General features: G+C 40.4%; 2 protein-coding genes across 2 annotated transcripts in view; both read right to left on the bottom strand.

Annotated features, from left to right (window-relative positions):
* UBN2 (ubinuclein 2) overlaps positions 1-11335 on the bottom strand; it is a 55268-nt gene extending 43933 nt beyond the window's left edge. The window contains exons 1-3 of the mRNA XM_017827662.1: positions 10606-11335; positions 6363-6455; positions 467-568 (exon numbers count right to left, since the gene is read on the bottom strand). Of these exons, the coding sequence (XP_017683151.1) occupies positions 467-568; positions 6363-6455; positions 10606-11028 (618 nt within the window). The 5' untranslated portion in view covers positions 11029-11335. The remainder of the gene's footprint in view (positions 1-466; positions 569-6362; positions 6456-10605) is intronic.
* Positions 11336-17891: 6556 nt separating this feature from the next.
* The window catches only part of TTC26 (tetratricopeptide repeat domain 26), a 56334-nt gene continuing 53137 nt past the window's right edge, over positions 17892-21088 (bottom strand). The window contains exon 19 of the mRNA XM_017827696.1: positions 17892-18758. The gene's annotated coding sequence lies outside the window, so the exon portion shown is untranslated. The remainder of the gene's footprint in view (positions 18759-21088) is intronic.

Raw genomic sequence — 21088 nt, 5'->3', positions numbered from 1 at the left:
CTGTTTAACCAACCTGTTTTATCTCAAATTTTTCAGACATACTCAGTGAACGTTTAGAATAACCCTCCTATTCTTACTGGTTTTTAAGAGCAGAATAGCTTCCTGATGTAATGCAGGAAACCTAACACCAGTAATCCACTAATAATCTAGAGAACTAGTACAAGAAATTAAAGAGAGCCAGTGTAATTTCAGTCAACAGTAAATGAAAAGCACAAATAAAAATAATTTAACTTCTAAAGCTGGAAAAACACGTGATCTAGAAATAGCTTTCTTAATTCTTGCAGTGCATAATGATATGTGAATAAGACTGCAAATACAAAATTCATTGGACTCCCAAAGTAGTATGCCCTTTGAATTCACACCAGTTATACACAGGCACAAAGTATTTCTCCTTACCTTTCTTCTTTATAAAAAAACCCAAAACATTATCTTGTTATTTCTTGCAGCTTTGCTGAGGCTTACTTACCGCTTCAGAATTATCAATGAAAGGGTCCGTTTCATCATAACCATAACCTATATCGATGAGATCCTGCAGGCGATCTTTCCGATGTTTGTGAGGCTTTCCACCCTGAAAACAAAGAAGGTATTATATCACTTGAGAAAAGCAGAAGGCATTGGAGGAACAGTCATTCAAGGAATTAGCAGTTTTGCTTCCTTGGATGCTTTCTGGAAGATAGTCTAGATGACTAATGAAAACTTCCACACAGGGATGACTTCTGGCAAACATGCCTCACCAGAATCATCCCTGAAAGGTATTAACTGGCTACCTGGTTTCTGCAGGACCAAGATCTTCCTGACATTTCCCATTCAGAGAAAAGTTTCACTGTCCCATGGTTTTAAAGCACAGTGATAGGACTGTTAGTGATAGAAGAGCTGCGATACTTTAGGAAGTGTTAAGTTTTTCACTATGTTAGTATCATTAGAAGGGAAAATAATGACAGCCAAGTATTCAGTAAAGTGTTTCCCTACACAAGCATGATTGCTTCTCTAAAGTCAAGTCAAGCCTAAACAAAAAGAAAAAAATACTGATCTAGTACTTGTAGATATGGTGTCTAAGAGTTTAAGAAGTTAGAGCATTCATATGACATAACTGTAGAAAAATATATTAAGATAAAATCCTTTGAAATGCAAGATCAGTCATCTCAGTTGACAGGACTGAAGATAAAACACTGAGTTTTAAAACATGAAAGTTACTTGAGCCAGAAGCTGCGTCACAGACTATGGATGGGTTCACTTACCTCTGGGAAGCAGTAAAATTAATCTTATTCTCTAAGTATTTTTTTCATGTGGAAGTTCCATTGTTAAATCAAGTCAAGTAAAAACTCACATCCGGCTCAAACATTCAAGAAATCTAAACTTACTTTAAGTTTTTTAGCTCACATATATTGTCAAAATTGTCAATATACAAGTCTTACAAGATAAAATTCTCCAAAAGGCACCACATTCACTAAAATGGTAACTTCTTCCATGAGTTCAAGAAGACTTGCTCCTGAAAATTGTCTGCCTGCACTCTACAGTTCTGAGCATGCTTAGAGTAAGTATGAGTCTTTCCTGTTGTGACATCCAAATATCACAGCCCACTTGTTAGTAAAAGCATGCAGACACTGTTCAAAAGAAGTTTCACCTTTGGTCTTTTATGAAAAGTGTAAGCATCTGAACACCTCCATTTTAACGTTTTGCAAAAATTCAAGATTGTAATGAAGTAAAGTATCTGCTCTTGCAAGCAAACAGGAATCTCTCAAGTATACTTAAATAAATAAATGCCACAGTCCTAGGAGAAAAAACTCAAAAGCGCATTCCATTTTTAATTCAGGTTTCCAAGCTATATTCCAATCTAAGTGTTCTATCAGTCCTGTTATCTCCTGCAGTCACTCATCTGGCAAAACATCTGAATGACTGCACATTCCCAAAACGTGTTCTTTTTTTAAACAGAGGAGTCTGAATGAGAGAAGAAAAAAAATAAAGAAAAAATGTTATAAAAATAAAGGCAGAATTCTGATTAAACTCCAGTGCATCCAGTGCAAGAGCACTTATGGACTTAAGCGCCAGCAGGCTGTATAAGAATGCTTCATAAACTATACTTCACCTCTTCACCTGTACTGGTCTCACTGTGTAGTGCAATCCACCTCCATACTACATATCTTGCTAGGTTATCTTATGATTCTATGATTTCGGTACAAGGGGATTAAAAAAAACCAAACAAACAATTAAAATTTCTAATACATTCTGGCTGCCTGATAGTCATTAAAACCAGATATGGAAAAGAGTTAATAAAAACAACAAAAATAAGAAGTCTCATAACAGCTGAATGAACAAAAGCAGGATTAAAATAGTAACTCATATTCAGACATATGAAAATACCCGAATCACTGTGTGTATAGTTAAGAGATTTTCCTTCAGGCCTGGTTTTACCCAGGTATGTTTAAGGAACTGTATTGAGAGCTTGTATGATCAAAATGTTAAGGATGCAAGACTACAGCAGAAGAACTGAAGGGATTATCTCTGTCATTGTTTACTATACAGCAGTTCAAGGAAGTTTTACTACTGAAGTTTTCCTCTAACCTTTCAGTCCCAGAACATAAGTCATGGTACCAGAGAAAATTAAGATGTCTAGTTCCCGAAACTGCAAATACGACTCATGCAAGTATTCAAAAAAGCCAAATAAGACTTCAACAAATTAACTGTGACATGTAACCTTGGGTTTAAACAACCCAACAGAACTAGAAGGTGTGTGGCAAATACAATGCCAATGTTTGAACAATCTTACAAGGGCCACAGCAGAATCCATAAACCAGTAAACCTGGTCACTGCATTGGGTAAGTTAATAAAAATTCTAAACAACAGAACCAGCAGGCATAAGAATATACATCACAGAGCAGGAAGGAATTTTGGTAGAAAAAAGTAGTACTTCGAGTGCTGTAAAACAGGTCCAAAGATCTTTAAAGACACGAAATTGTCATGAGATAAGGAGGGTCCACTCAAATTGATGCCTGATTTAAGACAAGGAAAGAAAGGGCAGAAAAAGGTATTTCATTTTGGCAAAGAAAGCAATCAGTGAAATCACTAAGGAACGTGTATTCCCATTCATCTTTAGAAGTAACAGAGAGGTTTAACAGTTTGGGGAGGGTGGGGGTGTAAGATGACAAATTACTGAGGATAGTAAAGAAAGAAGACAACTCGAGAATCACTGAAAGGTCTCACAGTTGCTCTGAATTTAATATGGTTAAGTAGTCAGCTGAATTCAGTATCAATAAAAGCAAGGTAATCTACACAAAGAAAGTACAACCCAAGCAAGAAAAAATACAGTAATCTCCAAATTTGTTATGCTACCCAGGAAGTACTGGAGTTGCTATGCACAGTTCTATGACATTTGCTCTACAGTCACAAGTGGTCAAAAAAGTAAGAATTGGGACTGTAGAAAAAAAAAGGAATGGAAGAAAAAACCCAGAAGTCATCATTATATCACTGATAAATCAGGGCACCATACCATTAATATACTTTCATTTAAAAAAAGAAATTAGAACAAAAAAGGGAACAGTAATCCAACAAGGATGTTTAAAGGTAAAAACTACTGCTTCCATACAATAACAGAATGTTAAGACACTACAGCTGGAGAACGAAAGGGCTGAATTTAGATGACAGCAACAAAATCACATGCAGTGTGCAGGAAAACTGGATATATTTCACTGTTTCTTACAATACAGAAACTATGGAGCACCATGTGAACTCATCAGGTTTTAACACAAAATATGTTTTTATATGACCACCGTCATGGTACTCAGTGCCACAGAACACAAATATCCAGTAATGATCTGCCAAATTCATGGCAGAAAGCTATAAAAGGTTAAATGTGCAGCCTTTGGCTTTGGGAGAAATTAAGACACAGACTGCCAGAGAGGCACAGTGCACACTTGCTTGGTTGTACTTTCAAGTACGAGATTTCACTAGTGTCAGAGGACTATGCTACCATCCATTAGATGGACCTTAGTTTTGAGCCAAGAAAAATTCTTACACTAGGTACAATACTGTCTGAAGTTCAGTATCATGTGTTCACGACACTGCTGGATTTTGTCTAGAGAATAACAGCAAACAAAACAGTGAAAATAGGAACTCTTCGGAGCAGATTTTTATGCTGGTATTTAAAATGTGCTGCAATTCCAAAAAAGGGCTGAATAATCAAGTAAACAAATGGTATGTTATGCATCTCGTTTTACAAAAATCCATTTATTCGTAGGCTTTTTCTTAGGATCTGGAAAATACACCAAATAATATACTGATTTGATGATAAGTACAGGAATTTATCTAAAAAGAAGTAAAAAGTCTTCAAGGTAGACTGTTCCTCACATACCAAATTTTCCAGAAGTACCGCGCACACGCTACGATTAAAAACATTGTCTGACTCCATTTTAAATGGATATAGGTAACTAATACCTAAGTAATTTAAGGAGGATATAGTACTTCCTGCAAATCAGAAATAGAGGGTTGGGTTTTGTTTTTTTTTTTTTTCATTCTCATACAACCAGTGATTACTTTTACACTAAAGCTCCGTTAAGGAGTGTCGTGGCTTAACTCCAGCTGGCAACAGTACCACGCAGCCTCTCATTCACTCCAGGAGAAAGGATATCTACTACATGGGATCCCTGCTCTAGTTTAAGCCACAGAGCAAACATCTCACAAGAGTCAGAAGATGGCTGGATGTTGTCAGAATGAGCAGTTGTACTGGGTCAATGTACAGAGCTGCAATTCCTCTGAGCATCAATGGCAGGTAAAGATGGATGATTCTCATATTGGAAGAGAGAAAGGACAGAGAGTATCTAACACAAGAAATCTTAATCCCTCACCACCCTTCATGCTTAGTGGCCCTAACCTAATAAGTTGTTCTTTATATAGAAGACATTACCTTTTGTGGGGCTGAGGGGCGTAAGGTAAGGCAGAGAATGAAAAGAAAAAAAAATCAGAAGTGCAAGCAGTAATCAAGATGCAAGTGCACCATGAATTTAAACTGTTGAAAATTGTACATTTTTGTTACTGTCTGCTTTCTAATAGTTAAAAGCATCTATTTGCCCCTTTTTATGACTACTGAGCATTGAGCTTCAGTTTTCTTCACTCTAATAACGTTTTGTCTACAAATGTACATGTTTAGCTTTGATGTATGCATAAATGTATATGTTAAAATAGATTACTTCCACTACCACTCCCTCCTACATACATTGCTTTACATGCTTACATTGACTTTCATCTACTGTAGTTAAGCAACTTGTTTCAGGACATCATAAGTCCTTACCTTGTATTATGGAAATGAGTTTTCTAAAAAAAGTACAGTTGAAACAGTTTTCTCTCACATTGAAAAATTATTTATCATTCAAATTAAAAGCAAACAGTATTCTGAAACTGCCTTCACTTCCTATATTGCTGTCAATTCCTCCAAAAGATGAAAATTATTTTTTTCAGTTTAAGAGTTTGTTACATATTAGAGCTAACATGCTTTGAAATAGTAATTACTGCTACAGAATGTATAGATTGCACACTCAGAAAAATCTGCCTCTGTTAGAAAAATAAAAAAAAAAAATCAAAAAAGATAGATCTTAGTATGTGTGTTAATAGCAAAAGATACAAATGACTGCTCTTGTTTTCCTTCTTTATTATTGAGGTGCTCTATTAGTAATCCAGAATATCAACATGCCTCAGCATGATGATGAGCTTTGATTGCCAGCTCAGAATTAATCACCCAACCCTACCCATATGAATTCTTAAAGACCTGTTTGGGTGTGGCTTTTGTCAACATTTTCTGATTTTCTACCTTCATTTACTAGTGTAAGCCTCTTTATGTTACTAGCTAGCTTTATTCATACTTTCAGGAGTCAGCAGAGTATCTTTAGGCAGCTAGCAGCTACAAGAAATTCATCGAGCAATGTCTTACTATTCAACTTCCTATGGAAGCATTCCAAACTAGTCAGAAATTCATCAAGATTCAGCAGTATTTAGCCCAAACAGAAAAGCTGTTCAATAGTGCACAACACCACTACATAGAAATTCTTTCCTCCAGCACAGTATTTAGCATGAATATCAACCTGCATCTAATAGTTGTATTTATATAGGAAACTTTTCTAAGAATAGCTTCACAAGCTATAACATCTATAGACAAATCTATTTAGCAGACTTGTCTGATAAGCTTGTGGCAGCTTCAAGGTGCTTAAATGAAATACAGTGAGACAGTCATCTCTGAAATGTACAGAAGTCATTTGACACTACATCAGCAACCTTAATCAGGAAAAAACAACCCTGTGATATTAAGACCTCTACAGCATCATAAGTTATCACTATTAAATATTTGTGTATTTTAACAAAGCAGAGTAACTCACATATTTTGCCTCAAACTTCTTGGCAAGCATTTCTACTTCATGTCGCTCACGTTGTTCATCATTAAATGGATCTTCCAAGTGAACTGATTTCTTCTGAAAAAAGCAGAAATTACATATTCATTCCACAAGAAACACCGAGTGTGTCTGATAAAAACCTATTATGCCAATAAACAATGCTCTGATGACTAAGTAGCCAGAATTTATACTGTGTCCAAATACTTACTTTGGTCTATAAAAATTAATTTGACTCATTCAATTATCATTCAGTTACTTTGCTTCTGATGAAAACACCAATAGAAAAGTTGAAAGAAATATTGAGATTTGTATTTTCCCAAGCATTCCATTACAACCTCAACTGAAAGCGTAAGCATAAGAGAGAATTATAGCCATTTGAGGTTCAAAGAAACAGAACTCTCTAAATATAACTCCTTTTCACTTCTGCTTCCATTGGTGCATCTTACACATGTTGTGGTCCTTCTAGATACAACAGACTAGATGCACCTGGTAGACTGACCAGCAGGGAAGCAGCCAGAAGACTAAACACCTCAGAAAGTTACAACCATAACTATAATAACTTCTTTATCTAAAGAAAAAAATTAACAGTGCAATAGTTAATTTCAGTGATGATAGCATGAATTACAGAAGATTGCCACTATGTTAGCCACAAGGACAACAGAAATTTAATACCCCAGCTATACGAATAAGCAGGCAGTGCCCCCCCTTTTTTTTTTTAATAGAAAGAGGTTTTCACTGACATAAAGTCAATGAACATAGTGATTTTTATTGAATAAGTTACAGCAGAATACCAGGGCTGCCTCCTTCAAATTAGAGTTCACATAAAACACAGTAATTGCTGTAAGGGGGGAAGGTACTTGGATGCTAAAATACAGTAGAATGGAGTTACATTTTATAGAATTTTATGGATGGCAACTAACTTTACTGCACATGGACCACTCATCAATAGACTAAGAACAAAAACTAACACTAATTTCCGAAAAGCAACTTCAGAGTATGAAAAGCCAGTATATTGACTAAATGGTAACCAAAGTAGCTCAGTAGTACCAAGACCAATATAATGAGGAAGGTAAGCAAAAATGCAAACACCACATAATTACCATACATTTTCTAGACTGAGTACTTAGAGAAGAAATTAATAGAGGCTATAGTTAGTCCTGAAACATAGGTTAAAGTCATGTATTTCCTGCGGACATAATTAAATATCAAATACAGCTCAATTCATGAAACACTATTTTCTCTGCTTTTAGCTGGGAAAACCTATTCCACATTATCTGCTAGGCATATGTGGCTTTTTTAATTGTGAAATGAGATAAGGTTGAGGCCAAAGATCAAGTAAAATTTAGTAGTTAAGTGTTAACCTACCTCCCTACACCAAATTCTCAAAGCTGTAGCTGACTATCAATTTGATTAGTTAAGCACTATTGCAAACTCAACTTCAAGCAAATTTTAGTTTTGCCTGTTTCTGAGGGATGGACGAGTCTCAGACTAAGGCATTACTACTTCAGCACCTTTACAGCCTGCTTGACAGAAGCCAACTTGGGCTCCTGGCTCAGCCACTTTGACTTAGGTTTTATGCACCAAGCCTCAGTTACACCAATGGAATCAAGAGCACACTTTGACTTCCACCAACATTTAAGAGGCAAATGAACTCTTCAACCACACTAACTTATTACTCACATCCAAAAACTTTACATAAATAATTCCTACCAAAAGATGAACTACACAAACAACCCTATCAAAGGATATTCTCTTTATCAAGGCAAAAAAGGAGGACAAGGACAGCACAAGTTCGTAAAATAAACATTCCCACTAGCTTCTGATTCAGGATAGGAACTTAAATTTGGAATAAGAAAAAAAAAAATGAAGTTGCACTGTCAATTGATTTTGGACATTCTCTACCATTCCATTAAGAGACCTATTAAAGCAATGTTTGAAGTTATTCCTGTGCACCAGTCCTTGCCTTCCCAGAACAGCCTGCCTCTGGAGAACCTTTCTTGGTTGCTTCAGTTCCAAACAACGCTACAAGACAGAAAGACAAGCTCCTGAGTTTGTAATGTTAAACTTTAAGGGGAAATGTTATAAGTTGAGCAACTTCTTATAAGGGAGAAGTCAACAACGACTTTCAGGAAAACAGATCAATCTTCGCATTACAGGAAGTCTGCATGGCAAAAATAAAGTTTATATGACCTGTACATTTTAAACTGAAACATTACTAAAACAACAAATTTGTAAATCTAAAAATCCACTTAAAACCACAACATTAACTGCCAACTAGTTACTCTCTCCTTGGAAAAAGCAAATCTCAAGATTTTAAGTCTTCCCTACCATATTAGAGTAGCTCTTCCAGCTTCTTCATATAGCAAAGAAGAAGTTAAACTGACAGGCCAAGTATGCATCAGTTTTTAAACATGAATTGCTTAAAAAGATTGTAATTTATGACACTGTTTTACATAATCAGCTGATTGTTCCACACAGTCCAGCAACTGACAGGCCATTATGAGCCATTCATTTCAATATGGACCCTACAGAGCTGAGAATCATACACAGTTTCTTATAAAGCATTTCTATCACTGGCTCTACCTTAAAAGCAGTCTCTGACCCCAGTTGTAGCAAAATCTCCCAAATCACTGCTCTCCCCCTATCCCCACAAGACACAGAATTTGCACCAGAACTACATCAGAAAAAACCATTTTCCCCTGATTATGTGATTAAGATACTGACAACCTACACAAAAAGGCAGCTATGGAACTGGGAACTGCCAAAGGGAAAAGTCAGTCTCCACGTACTGAACCACTTCTATCACTAACACAATTTTCACCTTCATACAAGAACTGCTCAGAAATATTGCACTTCACAGAGCAGCATGATTATGCTACGCTAATTCAGAGGAGTCATAACTGGCACTGTTTGCCCACAACAACTGTAGGACAGGATGAACAGAAGAAACTTTTTAACTTGCATCACAAGACCACAGAGAGATTAAAATCAGTCACCGATTTTTCTGTCTTCTACATTTGAACACAATCCAGTGTGTACATCCCTCCTACTACAGAAAAAAAGTGAGCAGGATGCCAAGTATAGTTACAGCATCATCACCACCCATACTTTGGTTCATAAAACAGAAGTTTTAACCACTCTCGAGTTTGTGCTGAACGTAAAAATGCCATGGCAGTATCAATACTGGTATTTGAGACTTACTTTTATCACCAGATCTACCACAGACCTTCTCAGCAGTAGTTACTGCCTTGCCCCTTACCTTACCTCCACTATGAGGCAAACTTTCTCTAAAATTCTGTACCAGAATTAAGAGGAGCCACAGCTATTTAAATCAAGTATAACTTCACTGGTATCCTCAACTCACTAAGAACGAGTGGCTCAAGTGTAACCAGCTTAAGGACACGCGTCTCTCCTTCCTACTTGGAACACTTGGTTCTGTTGATTGGCTAATGCTGCTTACTTCTTAAAGCTGCCTACACGAGTTTTGCTCCTTAATAAACAAAGTAGTTCAAGCACCAAACATTTTGTGTTTGGGTGGAACAGAGAAAAGGAGAGTACTTTTTTTTCTTGAATTAAGTTCTTAACAGTTACAGGTGAGGTTAGTGTTTCAACATTAACCCTCATTTATCCCCATCCCCTCCAAGACTGCAGAAACTCCAAATCTGCTAATGCTCACTTCACGGCTTCTCAAGGCTCATAGCAGAGCCAGGCTAATAACTCTTCATTTACCTGCACACAGCCTAGAGATAACCCTGATCACAGACCGGCATGGTTACAGCCTCCTTCTTGCCGGAAAAAAGCTTCCAGGAAGGAAGGATGGAACACCACTGCTCTCCGAGCACAGAAGGGGAGCAGCGGGGAGGGGAGCCGGGGTAAGCCGGGGCAAGGGTACAAGACAGTGGCGCTCCCCCGCCTGAGCCCGCAGCAAAAGGCCAGGAGACCTCGGCCAGCTCAGGGACGACAAGTGCGAAGCCTCCCCTTCCCCCACGGGCACAGGCGCAGCCTCAGCACCAGGAGGAGCCCGCAGCGGCAGCGAGGCCGCCGGACTTCCCTCCAGGACACCGCCCCTCCCGCCGGGCCGGGACCACCCCCGAGCAGCACGGGGTGACCGATAACACTATCGGCGAGGCCGGGGCCGCCTACAGCTGGGAGGTGGAGGAGGATGATGCGCGGCGGGGCCCGTGCCAGTGGCAGGGGAGGGGAAAAAGGGGAAGGGGAGGTCCCGTACCCTCGAGTCCCCGCACAGCAGCAGCTCCGGGTAGCTGAACTCCACGCAGCCCTCCTCGGTGGGGTCCTTCAGCACCACCTCCAGGCGGACCGTCTGGCGGAGCGGGAGCGCCTCCCGCGGCGGCGGCGGCTCCTGCCGCCCGCTCTGGCGCGGCGGTGGCGGCGGCAGCGGCGGCGGCTCGGGCCGGGGGGGCTCCCGCTGCGGCGGCTGCTCGGGCCGGCCGGGGTCGCGGGGCGGCTCCGGGCGGGCGGCGCTGTCGCGGGGCGGCTCGTTCGGTGGCGGCTCCGGCGGCGGCGCCTCGCGGCCCGCCGGCGGCGGCTCCGGGTCGCGGCCCGCCGGCTCCCGCTCCAGCGCCGGGCTCTCGCCCTCGCGGCGCCGCACGGGTGACAGGCTGATGAACGGCACCCGGCGCGGCTCCGCCATCCTCCTCCGCCGCCACCCCCCCCCGCCCGCCGTCCGCCGGCCCCCGCCTCACGCGTTCGGTGACACCGCTCTCTGCGCTCCCTCCCACCGGCCCCGGCTCCTCCCTCTCCCCTCCTCCCCGCTCCGCCGCCCGGTCGGAGCTGCCCCCTACGTTCTCCTCGCCGCCCCCGCCATCTTGGCGCCCCCCCACATAAATAGAAGCAGCCCCGCAGCCCGCGCAGGCGCACCCGGGCCCGCGTCGCCGCTGTTATTGCTCAGCTTCCCCCGGACGTCAGCGCGGCCGCCGTTGCCCCCCCGCTGTGGCCGCCGGGCCCGCCTCCGGTTGCCGGGGCGATGCGCACGCCGGGCCCGCCGCCCGCCCCGCGCGGGGCAATGGCGGCCGTGCCGCAGCCGCCGGCGCTCGCGCTCCTTCTCGCCCGAGGGCGGCCCCGGCGGTGACCTCCCCCTGCCCCTGAGGCGGGATGGGAGGAAGGGGCAGCCCCGGCCCGGGATGCTTCGTGCTCGTTGGGATCGGGGCTGCCCCCGCTGCTGGCGGGGCTGCGCAGCGCTCGTCCTCTCGGGGCAGCGCGGGCCTGCTTGGGGGAAGGTGCGCTGAGGCCTCTGAAAGTCGGCGGCTGTGGGTCAGTCACCAGAGGAAAACCCTAAATCCTGCCCACGGTCGAGGGCTCAGTGCAAGGGAGAGCGGCCGTTCCCAGCCTGAACGGCGCGGACGCGCCGTGTGTCGATGACATCAACCCACACTGAGTGGAGCAGCTGAGGACATCGGGGTTTGACAAAATCGCGCCGTACGGGGCTGATCCCAGCGTGCTCCCGCAGAACAGCAGCCGCTGCTCTGGGTGCCGGTCTGTCCTCGGGGGAAAGGGAGCTTTTTCAGTGACCATTCCCGGTCTGTGGTGTACCAGCTTACAGGCTGCAGGGAGCAGTTGAGGATTGGTGAGAAGTTGTCCTGTAGAGAGGGGACAACGCAAAGAAGGCAGGGTTTGAGCAGCAGCGAGACTTCCGTCATGAGCAGGAGCCGCCTGCAAACAGCGCAAGTGTTTCAGTCTGTCACCACCTACTTTGACAGACTGGTAGCTGGTATTTCCAGATGGAGGTGTGCCACCAAGGCAATGCAAAGTTTCAGGAAGCTTATGAACATCTTCATGTACATTGCATCCTCCAGCTTAATTGGGGCAGAGAAAAAGAAGTTGGATGGGGTTTTTTTGTAATTTTTTAGGCTCAGAAATACTAGGTAGGAGTGGTTTTGTTCTCTTTTTTAAAAAGTACTCATTTTATGCAAAGCAAACAAATAACACACGTTTGTGTATTATTTTGGATGATTACAGCAGACCATTCTCTGAATCACATTACTCCACTTTCCAAATTGCATTCATCACCATGCTTGATACTTTCCTCTCCTTGCATAGGAGTTCTTTTGACTTGACTGTTTACTTTCATCTAGACTCCGGAGAAGATCCCTAACGCTAGAACATCATTAACAGGGAATGGAGAGCATTCCAGAATACTGCTTGCAGCATGGAATCACTGGAATGACTGACCTGATCTGAGAAATGTAAACTGTCTCCTTCTGAAGCTTGAAAGGCTTTGTTGAGCTTTATAGTCAAGGAGACTTGCTTTATCTTAAAACCTTGTATGTTCTAGTATGACTAGCAAGCTCAGTAGAGGTATTCCTCAAATATGTTTTTAATTTCAGCGTTGTAATAAAATCATTTGGTGATCCCACTTGTTCTCCTGTTGAGAATTCATACAACTATCTGGTGATGTACATAATAGGCAATGTATTTCTGGATTCAAACTGAGTGAGTGTCATTAAGCTCCAGACCTGCAGATCCCGCCAGGAAGATTTTACTTCTCATCGAAGTCCCTGTGTAGTCTATGTCATTAAACTCTGTGATGATAAAAAGAGGTCTTTCCTCCAGAAAAGACTAATTTATTGCTCCTCAAACAGAAATCTTATGTGGAAGTCTCAGGCTTTTCTGCAGCTCTGCTGAATGCTTGCTTTCAATTACAAAATAGGAGACTAGACATTGAAATAAGTACAACAGGAATACAGCAGGTATTTTGTTCACAGGTAATACTTGGATATATCCATGGCAAGTGATGAAGATAAGCTGTGCATTTTAAGTATCCAACCTAAAAATCCATTTTGTCTTTCAGTCCCCTAAGATATATGGGACTGTACTCAGAAGTAACGAATGTAGGACAGGTACACCACAAGAAAATGAGTTTTGCAAGTATCTGAACCCAGTGTTTCAGATTGTCTTGGTTGTAGTGTAAAAAGAGTGTGGGGCAATAACTGGAATATGTTAATGTTACATTTGGTCTAAGACACTAGAAGCACTCAGGAAAGACTCAAAAGAAAACAACCAAATCTAGTAGATCTTAAGGAATTCAATTTTGAATACACCAGGAGTGTTTCAGGCTTGTGCCATATCAAGCAGTTTCGAGAGGAATTAGATTTGTCATTTTTTTCATAATTTTTTTTTCTGCTCTACTACCTGTTTTGTTCTTTGGCATCAAGCTCTGTCTCAGGTATTTTTCTACATAGCATAATGAGTTGCACTTCTCAGTGCAACACAAAACAGTAACATTTTAAAAAAGTAATTAGAGATAGATGTTTTGCCAATTATTTTGCTTTCTCTCAGGATATGACCATGCTAATGTAGTCCAACATCAAATACGGATTCCTTCCCTTTGTATGTTATCTGAAGAACACAATAATGGAAGTGTCTCTTGAAAGAGGCACATTAAGAATTACAAAAACTGTGACAACTGCAGAAAGAGAGTAAGTTTGAAGTGAAATTGAAGCTGCTTTTATTTCACTAGTGAAAGCCAGTATAAGCAGATCAGACAGAGTGGATGCTTGGAACTATAGATGCTACAGCCACATCAGTGAGTGGCAGTTTGTTGACCCGACTTTGTTTCAAATACAGAAAACAGAGACAGCACAGCAAGCCACTAGAGGCCTCTACCCTGGTGCAAGTGCGATCTCCCTGCTCTGCTTTGGGTTGGCTTCTCTGTAGCACTCTCTCTTCTTTTTGGGCTGTTACTGTTGGTTGTGGTAGAGTCAGAGCTGTACCCTGTTTCATTATAGACCAGTGCTCGCTGTTTTCCTGGACCTAATGGAAGCTGCTGTGCTGCCTCTGTGGCTTCTCTAGGCTGGACACTCTACAGCAGCAAGCCAGGGTCCCATGAGAAGGCAGAGCTGTCCTTATCGGTTATGTCCGTCTCCAGGGAGCTTTCAGCTTCAAAGGCTGAATACTTTACTTCCATGAGCTATGAGCTTATTGTCCTTGGACAGGAATGCGGGAGTAAACGTGTTTTGCTTATATCAATAATAAGCTTAGGTGGCACAGGATGGCAGTTTGTATTCTGCTTCAGCTGAGCACTGGGACCTACGTTTTTCCATTGGTTGCTTCCTCACTATATCCTCCTTGGTTTCTTATGGTCCAACAAGGCATCTTGTTGATCCTTATGGTCCGTTCACCAAAGCTGCTGCCACAGCACTTGCAACTTCCACTGCTGTGTCAGGAGATGGTATAGCTGCAGGTAGGATGGTGTTTGTGTAGCTTTTGCTAGAACTGCTGCTGCATCATAAGAATCCACTGCACCAAAAACATGGCTGGCATTGCTGGTTTTCTTTTTAATGATGCTCTCTGAATTCATGTGCTTTTTTTTGTTTTTTTAACTTCTCTTCCCTCCTACAACTTTATGAAGTTGCTTCCTGCCAGATCCAGAATCAAGGAATAAGCCCCCCCTTTCTTTCCAAAACCAATGCCATTGAAACCGTTTGGAAAACTAATTTCTCTGCAGGATCCTTCCTCCTCTTTTTTTTTTTTTTTAAATCATTGTTATTCTTTAAAGTAAAAATACTGTTCCCTGTGGAACATACCTTTAGTTTTCTTTCCTCAGGCACATGTACTTAAATCTTACCAGCAGCTTTGCCACAGCCTTAGAAAGTCCGAAGTACACTTTTCAGTGAAGTACACAGTGTTTGGAAGGACTGTAAGCAGGTAGAGAAATGCCAGATTCACTCTAGAAAGAGTGCATTAGCTTCAGGTAATCATGATATCCTTTAGCAGGACAGTAATATTCATTTGTCACAATTTCGAAGCAGAGGAACCATGATTGTGAACTTTATCCCATGCACTGGTATAGTGCTCCCTGTGAACTAGTTAAACCTTACTTCTTGTAGAATGAAAGTTTGAGCCTATGAGACACTGGATTCCTCTCCAGAGCTTCAAGAAAAGCTTTGAACAAATCTGATTGAAAGTGCAAAGTTTCAAAGGCAAAAGGAAGTTTTAAGAGTGGCAACAATTTTTATGGAAAAGGTTGTTATTGCTCCTGTAACTGGAGGTGCTTTTTACCTCTAGAAGTGGATTTAGGTGCATCTTTTGTTCACTTGCTGAGATGAGGAGTGGTCTTCCAACACCATATTGTGTGTCAGGACAACATAAATGGCATGACTGTGGCAGGTAGTTGATGAAAACAAAATGTTGGCTTTTATCTCACATTAAAAATAAGTTAGAAATCAGGGCAAGTTTTTATGTGAAAAAAGTAAAGGAATTTACGTGAGTGGGTGTGTCATGGCAATGTGAGTTCTTCAATCAAGGGGGGGGTGTTCTCTATCATCCATGCTGTTCAGGTGCAATTTCTCAATGAGAACTTCAAAACTGACACAACTTCCGTATGATTGGTGATTTTTATGCTCTACAGAACATTGTAACATACTTTAAGCTAATAGATAGGGTAAGACTGTTGACTTAGAGGAACCTCAGAGAAAATTCAAAGCCTCAAGTGCTGTGTTTGGACAGAATAGCAGGTTAGGAAGAAATAGCAATGAGAGAAAAAAGAAAGAAAAAGAGCATGCTTGCCAAGGAAGAGCAAGCTGCTCAAAGAAGCTGCTATGGGAACAGCTTTGGATCCTGGAGAGAAGATGAAATATTGAGACATTAAACATCAGCTCTTAAGTAGGTGCATTTACCAAGCAGAACATAGGTAATTTGTTCCCTTAGATAACAGTAGCAAAATCAATTGTGAGTAACAAGAACAGAACACTTTTCTAGCTACAACTTTTTTTTTTCTTGTTAATAACTATTTCTGCTTCTGGTGTCAGAATTTCTGGCTGGAGCAAGCAGACAACTTTACACTTTCCTAATGTTAAGGGTGAACTCAGTTAAGGCTGACAAATAAGCTGTAAACTTCTGCAGTAGTAATGATTCCAGGTGAAGTGGTGGACTCTGTGTCTTAACTAACATTAATTTGGGAATGTTAGCCCCTGAGAGGTTTTGTCTGCCAAGCAGTGAAGATTAGTTAGAGGTCTACAATCCTTAAAAAATTCCTCTTTGCAGGTTTATTCTTTACTTTTCTAAGAAGGAGGAAGAAATAAAGGCAAAAAAAAAATTAGTTACCTTCTATGTGATCACAAGAAAATTAGAGCCAGTGAATTACCAAAGTAACAAGCGACAGCATAAGAGAAAATTGGCTCAAATTGCACCAGAGGGGGTTTTAATTGAATATTAGGAAAAATTTCTTCACCGAAAGGGTTGTCAAGCAATGGAACAGGCTGCTCAGGGAAGTGGTTGAGTCACACTCCCCGCAGGTATTTAAAAGCTGTGTAGATGTGGCACTTAGGGACATGGCTTAGTGGTGAACTGGGCAGTTTGGGTAAATGACTCAATGAACTCAAAGGTCTTTTTCAACCTGAACGATTCAATGATTCTTTAAAATAACCTTTTAGCTTATTTTATATTAATTCTGGAATTTTTCTTGTAGCTCTAAAGAATAGCAAGAAGGGTTACATCAGAAATAAACAAAGAAGGGATTTTGTAGAGGAGTACCCAGTAATACACACACACACACACACACACAAGTTTTTTTCATTAAAAATACAGTTGTATAGAAAGGGAGCAGATTTCAGTGAACTGGTGAAGAAGCTTAAACTGAGGAGCATCTGCCTGTTATGTGTTGATTGTGACTAACAATGTCACTTAAACAGTAGTTAAGCTGAGTTTAAAATTGAAGAGGAGCTGTCTTTGAAAATAATAGAGTTCCTTAATGGCAGCTCTTTTATGATTCACACCTGCTCATTTGAAAATGTAAAACCACCTAGATGTTTACAGAGATTGAGAAGGATTTTGTGCTCTGGGGAGTTGTCCCTCACTTTTTCTCATTTGCACCATTTCTTTAAAGATACCTGTGGCATGGGATGTTTATTTCTGATGAAAAGCCTGTTCCATCAGGCCAGCACCCCTGGAGGCAGCCAAAGATTACCAGCCTGTCTGAAACTTCGGAGTCAGATAATTTTCTTATCTCTGTATTGTTGTCTGCTGGTTTTATTCTTCCAATAGTAATTAAAACCACACAAGAATGAGTCACAATTTCAAGTAGCTCTCCCACCCACCTGTAACATGAATAAGGAGGATTGCCCGGGTAGGGAGTTCTCAGTTGGAATTGCAATCTCTACACTAAAAGCAGTAATGCTGTTTAATGAGGTAAAACGGTCTGGAAGTAATTCGCAGCAGTACAAAAGCTAACGTGCCACAGGATTGCTCTTGCTCAGGGTTTCTCTTGTGGGTGCTGACCTAGGACAAGACACTCTAGGTGCCCTTGAGTCAGGCAGACTATAAGCTAGACAAGCCTTGGTCGCTTGCCACTGTGATATTTTCTAGTTTTTAGAGAATTATAGATATTTTAATAATTATCAGAAATTTATTTTTTATTAAATACTCTAATATATGAAAAATTAATATAGTTACTGTTCAGGAAACAACTGTCAAGCAACGTTCATCCTCCCAAAAAGAAGAATTTTATGTAATACATATATGTAGATTGCAAAGCAACCTTCTAGAAGTTATAAAGACATACAACATATTTGGCTGTGACCTCGCAGAATTTTTTTTTTTTTTAATTCTTCCTTTCACTTTCAGACTGATTTTAACCAAACTCCAATTTCCTAACCGAGTTTTTCAATGCCTCTGAGCACTTTGGAAACTGCTTTTACTCATATAAAGTTCTACACCTAAGTAGGTGCACATTATCACAGACATCTGAGGGTGCTTGCATATACAAATTGCGATATGTTTAACATTCATATAGGCTTACAATCAGAATAGTCAGAAGCATACTTTGCATGTGCATTTCAGCATTTTCATACTTCCATGATTTTATTTCCAAGCCAAATTGCCTTCAAAAAGCAAAGCACATATTTATCACCGAGAATTAACTACATACCGAGATTGCAGATTCAACACAAAGCTGCTTTTGAGCTGCCACAGAATTAAAAATAGCATCTGAAAAATTACTTACAAAATACGATTTTCCATACATGAATAATTTAAATAGACAAATGAAATTTTGTAAAACTATATTCTTCCCACCTCACGTTGTATTCTGAGAAGACATATGAAATGTAAAGTTTTTTGAGCATATTGAAACACATGTAGAATAGCAGCAAAAGCAGTGACGATTTTAAGAATAGAGTGGATGGTACATATCAGAATTGCTTGTGAAAACAAGCTACATTTTCTGTATAACAGTTTTATTTCAAATGTCATTTTGCCGACCTTAAAAGAATTACCCCTGACATTGGTAAGTAATTGTGCAGCCTATTCTTACCTGAATTCTTCTTCACTGTTTTGAGACTGAGTTACTTCTTAGTGTCATGCTGATTTCTAGTCTTCCATAGGACTTAGCATTTTACAAATCTGAAAAAATCTTGCCTTGAATGCCTGTAAAGTGGGAGCAAAGCAAGTCATGTTCAGAGGTGGTGCACGGGGAGGAAGAGATAAGTGGAAAACAGCAGTACATTGGCAGTACTCCGTGGTAGTCCTGTAAGGCCCATCATATTACTGTAGATGGGAAGGGAAAACACTCAGTAGGGAAGGAGAATGTGCAGAAATGAAAAGCAAACACAGCGATAAAACCTGTTTGAGAATCTCTGGCTAAACTGAGTGGGGAGTCTTGTAAAACTTGCCTCAGAAATTACTTTGTTGTGACTGGAAAATAGCTCTTTCATCTTTAAATAGTGGGGAAAACCATCATTGTTTTAAATAAACAACCAGCTTCTCAGTTTGTTCAGTGATAACTTAAGTTCAGCACATGTGGCATCATGAATAAGTCAGACAAAAGTAAGACTGAACTTGTAGAATACAAATATTAGGATAATCATCAGAATGGGGAATATACCAGGCAGTTTAAGACTTAGTTTATCAGGTTTCATAATTTAATTTTTGTAACCTTTCCTTAGACACAGCTTTCACAGATAGATTGATATTCAAGAGATATATTGACTTCATGTGATATGAATTAATTCACCAGCTCTGCAAAATAAGACATTGAGTTTTGTCACATAATGGCTACTCATATAATGGCCTCACCCACTATTGTAAGGCAAGGAAAAGACTACTAGTAGTTTTAGAGTGGATGGGCATAATGATCCCTTTGTGCTTAAAAAGGACAAATGATGAAAGAAAATCGTAGATGTTACAATGAGCAATGTAGCTATTAGAATTGAAGCACGGTTCTTTTCTACATGATGTAAACAATCTAAACATTATTATATATATTCTGAAAATGTTACTGTATATCATATAATTCTGCACTGTTATGTGTGTCTTTTCACAGAACTGACTACATGGAAGTTGCTTACAGTGATCAAGGAGCAGATGGTGGAGTCTAAGACTCATCACTCATCCCCAGTTAAGGGCCAGCTTAAAGTGTAGTTTGAGGACTTCAAAAAAAGGTTCATAAAAGTGCAATTCAGACTCAACAGCATAGGTAGTATCCCACATTTTAGTTAGATCCAGCTGTATCTGAGAACTGCTGCAAATTATCCCATAGCATATTTCCTGTCAAAATAACTGGAGACCCAGGGTCTTGAAGGTCTATTGTAAAAACATTTTAAAGACCATTACTTATTTTACTGCATTCCTTATTTTAAACTCTCCTAAAGAATTAGTAATAATATAATGTGGAGCAATTAAGCACAATTAAATGTGTAAGTATGAATTGAAACAGAACTTCTCTTTTTATTTGAAGAATACACTCTGTCTTCTCAAAAGTCACAGCTCTTACTAAATATAGACTTTTATTTTAAAATCTATAAATAGATGCTAGTATAATTCATCAGTTGAGCAAGATCTGTAAGGAATTCGGGAACCATCCCCTGCTCAGAGATGTGAAATGTCTGCTTTATTTGTTTCAAATTAAAGTTTTTTAAAAAGTAAGCTTTTAGTGTGTGGCTGAATGGGATTACAGGGACAAGAAAAAGATGTTTCAAATTCTGCAAAAGGACTTGAACTGCTGGACTCCATCAATCTCTCTGGGATGCTGTAAGGTTCATCTAATAAAGAATGAATGGGAAGTATTATCTCCCATTACATGGATTTTGTACAAGTTTACCTGAATACAACAATACTGCAGTTCCTACAAACACAATACATACATTTCTGATGTCATATACCTAATTTAAAGCAATGGCATAATACAGTATTCATAAGGTACCTGTTAAATAAGTTGAGAATGACAGATGATGAAAAGTAGCCATCAGTCATCATTAATAAAATGTTTTGGGGCCCCTGGAAGGATGTAGGATCCAACAGACCCCTTGATAATCCAGATATCAAGCATTAATAAATGTCTGCAGAGAAACAAACTAGTAATTGGTGAGGATAAGATAGTCACGCAGTGTGAATTGCATAAGATGGAAAACTGAGCCCATTTGAACAAAGTATAGTTTTGTAGAACTAAAAGTAGGCTGTCTCTTCCGAAGGATAGACTGCATCCTGGAAAATACCAGTTCTGGAAAAGCCCTAGGTGTCATGCCACAGTTGAGAAGCAATTTAAGGCAAGCTTCCCCTGTGATAATATGACAAAAAGGGTGAATGCAGTCCTTGAGTACACATGTAGGAGAAAAGCAAGCAGCAGTATGGAGGAGCATATTCCAATGACTTATACAGTCATAAATTATCCCCACTGCTAAACAGCCATGTTTTGTAAAAAAGTCTGTTGACAAACCAATTGCCAGTTTTCCAGTCTGGGAAATACCCTTACAAGGGAA

Source organism: Lepidothrix coronata, unplaced genomic scaffold (genome assembly GCF_001604755.1).
Source record: "Lepidothrix coronata isolate B3197 unplaced genomic scaffold, Lepidothrix_coronata-1.0 Scaffold141, whole genome shotgun sequence".
Lineage (NCBI taxonomy): Eukaryota > Metazoa > Chordata > Aves > Passeriformes > Pipridae > Lepidothrix > Lepidothrix coronata.
This window is presented reverse-complemented; position numbering and strand designations above follow the sequence as displayed.